The sequence below is a fragment of the Glycine soja genome, chromosome 1 (genome assembly GCF_004193775.1).
Source record: "Glycine soja cultivar W05 chromosome 1, ASM419377v2, whole genome shotgun sequence".
NCBI lineage: Eukaryota > Viridiplantae > Streptophyta > Magnoliopsida > Fabales > Fabaceae > Glycine > Glycine soja.
In genome coordinates, this window is record NC_041002.1 from 44,504,756 (window position 1) to 44,514,575 (window position 9,820).

At 29.7% G+C, this 9,820-nt stretch overlaps 2 protein-coding genes across 3 annotated transcripts; one reads left to right on the top strand and one right to left on the bottom strand.

Annotated features, from left to right (window-relative positions):
• Positions 1–498: 498 nt before the first annotated feature.
• LOC114416637 (CASP-like protein 4B1) lies at positions 499–2,867 on the top strand. The gene is made up of 3 exons (XM_028381589.1): positions 499–1,023; positions 1,456–1,591; positions 2,425–2,867. The coding sequence occupies exons 1-3, from the start codon at positions 608–610 to the stop codon at positions 2,635–2,637; spliced, it is 765 nt and encodes a 254-aa protein (XP_028237390.1). The 5' UTR covers positions 499–607; the 3' UTR covers positions 2,638–2,867.
• Positions 2,868–3,639: 772 nt separating this feature from the next.
• Positions 3,640–7,154, bottom strand: LOC114416646 (probable WRKY transcription factor 33). Of its 2 annotated transcripts, none has more exons than XM_028381605.1 (5): positions 6,837–7,154; positions 6,239–6,415; positions 5,059–5,618; positions 4,771–4,938; positions 3,640–4,463 (listed from the first exon to the last, which is right to left on the bottom strand). In XM_028381605.1, exons 1-5 carry the CDS (start codon positions 7,047–7,049, stop codon positions 4,064–4,066), a joined length of 1,518 nt encoding a protein of 505 aa, XP_028237406.1. In that variant the 5' UTR covers positions 7,050–7,154; the 3' UTR covers positions 3,640–4,063. The 2 variants fall into 2 exon arrangements, with proteins under 2 accessions (XP_028237406.1, XP_028237400.1); XM_028381599.1 differs by having other exon boundaries at positions 5,059–5,621.
• Positions 7,155–9,820: the final 2,666 nt, after the last annotated feature.

Sequence of the window (9,820 nt, forward strand, 5' to 3'; positions counted from 1 at the left end):
TGATTTTGTAAAATATTTTACATTCTCCGTGCATAATTTTTTCTCATATAATATAATTGTTTAATTTTTTTAGGATAAATAATCAAATTCATTCCCAAAAGTGTGATGCTATAACAAATTAGTTCTCGAAAGATAAAAAATACAGTTTTAATCTCTGAATGTAAAAAGTACAACAAATTAATCTTATCATAAATTTGTAGGATCATTTTATCATTAAATTATAATATTCAAAATCAATTTGACAATAAACTATGTTTTTTGAAAATCGATTTAACATTAAATTTATAAATTAGAGACCAATTTATCACTAAATTATGTGTCCAACTAATTTATTTCACTTTTTACACATTCAAATATTAAATTTAAGATTTTCATCCTTCAAAAATCAATTGTGAGCGCCTCACGTTTTCATGAACCGATTTGAGTATTTTTATTTTTTATTCATTCATTTATTCATTTCACACGCAAAATATGTATTGTTTTTCATGTCTATTCCTCTAACGCACTCTTCCCGCCAATCCAATAACGGCACGTTACATATTGAACCCTTCGTGCAGTTCACGCGCTCTCTTATTGGCTCAAAATCGAAACTTCGTTAACTCCTGTAATGATTCGCCAACACAACCATAAAACCGGTTTCCAAAATAAAAAGTTCGGACACATTCACAACAAACTTTGCGTGCTTCTTCTTCACTTTGGTCTTCATTTATCAATTCATTGTTGTTTAAACTTTAAACCTTGGAATCCAAAGAGTGTCATGGAAGACCAGAAAGAGAAGATTTCAGTTTCGGAAAATTTAGAAATGAACATTGACGTGCAGCCAGAGCTGTTTGTGGACAAACATGAGCCGGAAACGGGTGGCGACACCACCGGCATCCTACGGCGGTGGAAGAGGAAAGAAATGCTAAGGAGAGGCTCTTTAGGGCTAAGAGGAATTGCTCTATTTATGTCTTTGATTTCACTCATTCTTACGGCTAGTAACAAGCATGGTTATTGGAATTTTGACAAGTTCGAAGAATACAGGTACAAGCTGAAACTTTTATTGTTTTCAATTCGGTTGTAAATGTGATGTGGTTTTGTGAGGAATCTGGCTGAAGATTAATGGGTTTTAGTCAAAATTTGATTTTGCTTAAGAATTTAATTGCAATATACCAACACAGACTTATATTAGAAAAATTGTTAAACATTATGAGATTGTGCGGTCCTGATCAATCTTCTTGTAACACATGCGATTATGCATCACAAACAGAGATTACATGGTCTTAAATCATACAAAAATTATATTATCATATAATTGAAAATTATTGATTTTTTTTTCATAATTACGATTAAAGCAATACTTGTAATTTCTAATTAGCTGATTATGTAAAAATTTGTACTTATTGTGATCAAAATTAAACTCTTCATTTGATGAAGTAATGTGGTTGAAGTTGAATTTGAATTTTTGGATTATAGATACATGCTGGCTGTGGCAGCTCTATCTAGTTTGTACACTGTGGTTCAAGTGTTTCGTCAAGTTCATGAACTTTTCACGGGGAAAAGCCTGATGCGGCCAAAAACTGAAGGGTTGATTGATTTTGTTGGGGATCAGGTTTGGCATTCTTTCTTCTCCCATCACAACTAGTTCGTTGGTGCTCTATTTCTATACTCAACTTTGGTTCTCTGAATAATGAGAGCTTCGGGGGAATCAAATTCAGTGTTGAAATTGAGTTGAACTGAACATTTTTTACAAGACTGATGATTAAAAAGAAAAATAATTGATGAGCTGGTTGTAATATTGCATTAGTTTTTTTGTCCCTATTGGCTGTGTGGTAGACTGAAGTTTAACCTAACTAGTGGTGAGTTACACTAGCAAGTAATGTTTAAAAAGCTGGATTGAAAACTAGACACTTCTATTTGGTGTTATCCTTCGGAAGGAATAAAATTCTAAACTATTTCTTCTAGTAATCAATGATGACTAAAGTGTTATTCTAATAAGGATGTGATAAAGATAAAAATAAGGGTATAATGTGTTTTAGATGTTTTAAATTTTAGTTAAAATTTCTCTTAACTCTTTTATTGTAAAATAATAATTTAGGGTGACATACAAAATTAATTATTTATAAAAAAAAAGATCAAAATTAAAGAAATCTAACTCAACTGATTGAGTAGTGTGTGTGACTTGTTATAAATTTTATAATACTAAAGTTTGATTTCTCCCTCTGAATAAAAAAAACTAAAAAGTCTCGGATCAATTTTGACAAAAAAAAAGTGAAGGGCCTAAAATATATTTTATAAAAAAAATATTAAAAAGTTTATGTAAAAAATAGTATTACTCAAACAGGATTAAGGCCATATCACTGGCTTCTATATGTTATCTTTTGATAGATTATGAAATGTTAACAAATTTTAGCTAAGGTTGATTGGCAAATTGTTTGGTTTCAGGTTGTGGCATATCTCTTGATATCATCAACGTCTTCAGCGATTCCACCAACAGATAGAATGAGGGAAGTTACCACCAATATATTTACGGACTCTGCAGCTGCAGGCATTGCCTTTTCCTTTTTTGCATTTTGCTGTCTAGCACTGTCAGCTGTTATATCAGGATACAAACTCTCTACCCAAACTTATACTCCTATGAACATCCTTGATAGTTAAAAGTATCTCCTATCATGTTTCAACTTCCATTTATTGGTAGATTTGTGTGAAGAAGTGAGTATAAGAAATTAATAACCCCCCTTCCCTTTTAAGTACGTGCACGTGTGTTGCAATAAGACATGAGACTGTACCAATTTCATATTAAAATACAACTTTTTTTGGTGCTACTTGATACTGTGTTGATGGTGTTGATACTTTTTCTTTAATGTGGAATTTGGCAGTAATTTTTGTACTACATGTATTTTTTTTTTTTAATTGAAAACAATCTCCTTTGAACCAGATGGAATTCTTATAAGTCGCAAACCTCTTTTTCTGTGTATTTAACATAGTTGTTAGATACCTAGGTCTTAAACTCAAGATTACTTGTTAAGTTAAAATAACTCACGTTTGATTTATATATTTGGTGATATTTGACCATGAATAAAAGAAGCAAACATTAGAACTGGACTTTTTAATAATTAATTTAATTATTATAATACTTTTCCCTTTAATGACGAAATTGGTAGGATATAATACAGTGAACACACAAATAAACAGAGCGATTGAAAGAATCCAACATTGGAACTAGATTATTTTTATTAAATAATAATATGAATTATTATTATTATAATAAATGCTAACAACACATTAATATGCTCTTTTATCAATTAGAGAAAATTCAAGGGAAGTCCACCAAAAGCTTCATTTCTTATTTAATTGTTTTCATTTATTATTTAGTAGGACTTATGTGTGGTCCATCTAATAGTAAAAACAATTGTTAAAAATATTGTTAAAAAGTATAATTTCAGCCTTTCTTCTAGAGTAAGACGAATTTCTCAGCAGCATGAACATTTTCCTGACTAATCAGAAGTCGCTGACTATTTCATAATTTGCACAAATAAGGACTTTGACTGAAAAAATTATAGTCAGCAACACAACGAAAAGTAACCATAACTAGTAAGAGTAGACATTTATATACCAAAATAGACATTGGCAACAACTAGTATAAATCTTAGAAAGCAATTGAACAAAAGCAACAAAAGAATAATAGAATTCAAGGTCAACATGTTTTCTGTCTCTCCTATTACTAAATTGAAAGTTGAAACAATGCCCAACTCTTGTGAAGCTTTAGAATGCTGTAGTTCTAGTCTCTAATCTTAGTACACTAAAATTAGTAGATGCTCATGATTTTCTTATTCTATTCCTATATGCTATACATAAACATATCAGTGATATTTTTATTGTAACGTTCTGGTGTTCTAAATTGAAAGTTGAAACAAGGACTAACTCTTGTCAAGCTTTAGAATGCTGTAGTTCTAGTCTCTAATCTTAGTGCACTAAAATTAGTAGATGCTCATGATTTTCTTATTCTATTCCCCTATGCTATACATAAACATATCAGTGATATTTTTATGTGTAACGTTCTAGTGTTCTTCTGCTTCCAAATTTAAAAGTTCTTTGACAAAAAAGACTGAAGGAATGAGTCATTAGCCGAAAATCCGATGCTTCCAGGGCTCAGCAGCAAGTCCATTGGAAAAGGTTCTTGACCTGCAGATGTTGGTTGCTTTGTGTCATGAAGTGAGTTTGTGAAACTTGCTGAGTTAGAATAGTTAGTCAGTGCTGAGGGCCTTATAGGAGCAGGAGCTGTTACATTGCTGGTGTTGGTGTTGTTGGAGGTGTTGTTTAGAGAATTTCTGTTCATGCTATAGCTTGAGTTTCCTCGTCCTAATGGTACATCATGGATATGTTTCCCTTCATAAGTCGTAATCACAGCTTTCATGTCATGTGAAGCTCTCTCAACATGTTTTCTCACTGGACAACCCGGGGCTACGCATTTGTAGTAACTCCTGCAGAAAGAATATTTTGTTTAATTCATAGCCTTAAGTGGCAATAATAGAAATTGTAACAATAGAAACCATATAACTAATCAATTATACTGAGTTTAATTGAAATGAACTAATACTATTAGTATAAACTATGCAAACTTTTTCAAACTGTCATCAAATTAAAGATCGCTTTGAGTTTGTTGATTTTTGTAATAACTATCTTAAAAGTAAACTCAGATACGATTTCTGATTGATTGACAGTCCAACAAATTTACACTATTAGTACATCACAATTAAACTTTTCTTTTAGAATCTAAGATGAAAATACCTTGGGTTTGGGTTTCCTTTAACTACTTTCTGTCCATATTTCCTCCACCTATATCCATCATCAAGTATGTCAATTTCACTTGTGGTTTGAACCACAACTTTAGGTTCCTTAACAGTTCTACTCCCAGCAGAAGAATAGGAATGGCCATCATTTTCATTCTCCCCCTTCCTGCAATAATGAGAATCATAATCATAATCAGTCACACTAAAATCAAGTTCACCAAGTAGTTTCATTTTAACAATACAAATCAGGTCATTAGAGTGATATAGTGTCATTTGTTGATCTTACCATCTTTTGGCCTCATTTCCAAGGTCATCATCACCCCCTCCAGAATAACTAGTCTGTGATATTTGCTCTAGATCTTCATCTCCTACAGATTGATCAGAAATCCCCGAGTTGGTGCAGGGTGAAGAAGTTTGATGAATTGATTGAGAACCATTTTTTCTACCATGTGGCTTGGGATGATTGTGACTTCCCTTGTATACTATTTCAGTGATATGTCCCTCCAAAGACCTCTCAACTTTCTTCTTTGTTGGGCAACTCGGGTGCGTGCACTTGTAATAACTACGTGGATTTTCGCTTCCTTTCACTTGTTTCTCTCCATACTTCCTCCAATTGTAACCATCTTCTGATCTCCTTTGTTCCCTAATAGACTTAGGAGCAATGGAGTTAAATTGAACAGATCCAGGAGCAGAATTGCTTTGTATTTCATGTTTGATTGAGGCTAATGCTGTTGAGAAGCCCTGAGTGGATGGATATTCAGATTTTGTTTCTGTCCTCTCAGATGAGAAATCTGTTTGCTTTGCAGCTTCATTGAATATCATTGTGTCCTGTTTCTTTTGTGGCTCCTGCTGTTCAAGGGGAACAAAGATTATAAATAAATAAGTGCCAAGATTAGCATATTCCATTCCAAAGCATCAATAAAGTCACAACTTGCTTATTGTGACTATGTAGTTTGATAACCATTAGAGTGAAGTTGACAGATTTTCAAGACTGGAAACATGTTGGAAACTTACTGATAATTCTTATGTGTTAAGTAAAGTAAGTTCAATGCCATTTAATTTTGGGCATGTCTACTTCAAAACGTTTTCATTAGGCACACTGCAATGGCCTACAAAATTTGTTTCAATTGGCACAGAAAGAGATATTTTATTTTTGAAAGTAAGAAAGAATTTCTGAAAATACATGGAAATACTTTTAAATTTGATTCTGTCAAGTTGGAATTCAACAGACAAGTTTTGAATTGTTCAAACATGCTTGTACCAACCAATACAAAAATTAATTATTGTAAAGAAGTGAAAGAAAATGACGCATTAAACAAATAGCAGATGGCAATAAAACAAACTGGTCCAAGTCAAGAGAAGCAGATTGAACAAGAAACCGTCTCACCCCCCTTAATGATCAAATAAATAACCAAGAAAAAACATGTGCTTTAAGTTAAATTTATCATGAAAGAAAACACAACTACCACTTGAAATATGCTTGTGGAAGATTGAAAGAGAGGCACGTGGTTTGCTTTTGTTTGGAAAGAGTGGTCAGAGTAGTTTCTCTCTTCCTCCTTGTTTCCATGTTGACCCATAGTTGAACTGTTTCTCATGTTGAAACTCATGCTAGAAGATGGCTCAGTTGTGTAAGATGCAGGAACCTAAACCAACACATAAAACAAGAACACCCCCACAATTAGTTATCACCAAAAAACATGGCATTCGAGTTGCAAAAGATCACCTAAAGTCCTAAAACATACTTATAAAACAAGAATGCCCCACAATCAGTTATCACCAAAAACATGACAATGGAGTTGCAAAAGACCACCTAAAGTCCTAAACCAACATGTAAAACAAGAATGACCTACAATTAGTTATGACCAACAACATGACATTGGAATTGCAAAAGACCAATAATAATCATATTTACAATTAATATGGTACGGGACTACATTTATTTTCTATTGGAGACAATTCTGTTACAGACAGGCACTAAGACTACTATACATGATAAAATTCTTTCATTTGAGTATAATAATTGTAACAATAATGATGATAATAATTGATTTGCTTGTAACTTACATTTTGAGAAGAAAAAAAGTGGTGTGGATTCAATGACTGTGTGGTTGGGGCAAAACCAGGAGGGAACTCAGCATAAGAAGGGTAGATTGAAGAAGGAGAGAGAGGCAGTGAAGCTGACTTGAAGTTATTAGCAAACTCAAGTCCAAAGGGATCATCATCCCTGTTCATGTTATTGTTGTTGGTAAAAAGAAGGTCAGTGAAACTGAAAGACATGCTCAACTCAAGAACTATGGTATGAAAAAGGTTAGTTGTTGGTGTTGTTTTGTTGTTGGGTTTGAAATTGGGGAGAGAAGAGAGAGGGAATGGAGCATTTTATGTATGATAAGAGAGGCATGCACACACACACACATCACCCATGTCTTTGGAAGAAGCTGCTTCTGACTGAGTATGGAGGTTGACCTTTGACCGTAGAAAAATGCACAACAAAAATGGGTCAAGGGTTGTGGGTTTGACTTGACTGGGCTACCCTTATGATTATTATTTATTATTATTGCATAACATATTAACACTATAGTCCAAAAAATGAGACACAGGCGGCTGAACAAATTAGAAACTGCAGTCACACTTATTGTACATTCATGCAATCAATCAAATGTGGCCGTTGAAAATAGATCCAATGATTGGCATTTTAAATGTGTATTTTTCAGTTTAATTTACTAAATGAGATATGAGTCGTTGGATTTTCATCTAAGGGTTGTGGTTTGTTAAGAAGGTTAATGCGTGTAAAAGTCGACCGCGGGAAATCTTAATCGGAGGAAGTTGTAGCGTTAACTTTAGCCATCTGTATCATTATGTGGCATCGTTTTCTCGATAGAAACTTGGGACTCGGCAACGACACGGTTTTTTGGATTTTTATTATTATTATTAAATGAATTTTATCAACTAATCTTACTTTGTTTATTTTTTGTTTATATCTTACTTTGTTTTTTACTTAATAGGTTAAAAATTTAGTTAAAATGAACGATAATAATAATAAAAATTATAATAATAGCAATAATAATGCAAATTGTATTTTTGGAAAGATACACTTTTAATGATGGATTTAAAACCAAAAATTGAGCAAGAATAGATCCTCTCTTAAGGGGGAAAAAAAAAAGATTTGACTATGTCAAGTGATACAATCTCACCGTTTATTTTTTGAAATCTCAGTTTTAAAATAAAAATATATTATGTTGATATACTTTTGTTACATATATAATGTACTATTGAATAGTTAGAATCTCATGCACTGATAATGTTACTTCAAATAATCCATACCCAAAATTGTGTACTAAAGAATTTCATCTTTTGACTGCCTAGGTTGTTAGAATTTCCATCGTGTCAGAGAGTACTTAAGTCGCTTCTCTTTCATTGTTTTGTCTAATATTACCGGTTGGATCGTTTTTCTGTGTGTTTTGTTTAGTTTGTTTCACGTTTTGAATTACTTGAATAATTTCATGTATCTCTTCTCACTTAAAACTATGAATAAAAATTAGAATAAATTATAAGAACACCAGCTTTTATCAAATTAATGATTAAAAAAATAGGAAGTATCTATGTAATTACACAAAAACTCAGAGAATATTGTTGTAATTTATTCTAAAAATTAACATTGAAACATATAAATATTTTGAGTCTTATATAGATTTTTTTATTTTAAGCATAAATAAAATAAAACTTTAGAATTATTTTTTATTAAAAAGTATACTAATAATTAATAAATTATCATTTTGAAATGATAAAATATATAAATATACAATACTAAATATTTTTTATTAAATTGTCACATATTTTTTCTTTATTTTTAAATTATTTTAATTTATTTCATTTATGTGTTTCTTGACTTTTTCTATTTCTTATCTTTTAATTTCATTTGTTTTACTCCTTTATAGTTATTTATAGAATTTTAAATAGACAGAAATAAAATTATAATAATAATTAATAAATTGTCCTTATAAAATATGAGAATATCTAGATACTACATATTTTCTTTATTAAAATTGTCACATGCCATTTTCTTAATTTTTAAATTCTTTTAATGTATTACTTAATATAGTTCATTTATAGATATTGTATATAAAAAAAATGAAAGTATAATGATGATTAATATAATTATGACATGATGATAATATCTATATAAATAATTCTAACTACTTTTTATTAAAATAGTCACATGGAATTTTACTTAATTTTTAAATTATTCTAATTTATTACATAATTTAGTTCATTCAATTCATATGTTTTTTTTTTAATTTTTGTATATCTAATTCTTAAATTTAGTTCATTTCTACCTTTATAGTTATTTATTTCAGTTTTAAATAAACTGAAATAAAAGTAGAATAACAATTAACAATTATCCTTACGAAATAATGAATATTTTAAATACTATATAAAGATTTTTTTATTAAAATTATCACATGGAATTTTTCTTAATTTTATAAATAATTTAATTTATTACTTAATTTAATTAGATAATTTATATAATTCTTGATTTTTGGTATTTTCAATATTTTTAATTGATTTTTTATGTTTTTATAGTTATTTATAGAATTTCTAAATAAACAGAAATAAAAGTATAATAATAGTAATTAATAAATTATCTTGATGAATTGATGAAAATTTATTTATTAAATTTTTCATATGGTGTATTTCTTAATTTTTGAAAGTTATTTAATTTAGTATATTTATATGTTTCTTGACTTTCCATTTCTAAATTATTTTTATAATATTTTTAAAATTATTTATAGAATTTTAAAATTAATAGAAACAAAATATAACAGTAATTAATAAATGGAATGATGAAAAAATCTATATATACATAATATGATAAATATTTTTTATTAAAATTTTACATGGATTTTTTTTATTAATTTCTAAATTATTTTAATTTATTATTTAATTTAATATATTTATATGTTTCTTGACCTTTAGTATTTCTAATATTTTATATTATTATTTTTATAATTTTTAAATAAACTGAAATAAAAATATACATAAAATCTTGT

Coding starts and splice junctions, on each gene's coding strand:
- LOC114416637 (XM_028381589.1), top strand. CDS start 608: ATGATTCGCCAACACAACCATAAAACCGGTTTCCAAAATAAAAAGTTC. Junction 1,024..1,455: donor GACAAGTTCGAAGAATACAG/GTACAAGCTGAA, acceptor TTTGGATTATAG/ATACATGCTGGCTGTGGCAG. Junction 1,592..2,424: donor TTGATTTTGTTGGGGATCAG/GTTTGGCATTCT, acceptor GTTTGGTTTCAG/GTTGTGGCATATCTCTTGAT.
- LOC114416646 (XM_028381599.1), bottom strand. CDS start 7,049: ATGTCTTTCAGTTTCACTGACCTTCTTTTTACCAACAACAATAACATG. Junction 6,416..6,836: donor ACTTTTTTTCTTCTCAAAAT/GTAAGTTACAAG, acceptor GTGTTGGTTTAG/GTTCCTGCATCTTACACAAC. Junction 4,939..5,058: donor GGAAATGAGGCCAAAAGATG/GTAAGATCAACA, acceptor TCATTATTGCAG/GAAGGGGGAGAATGAAAATG.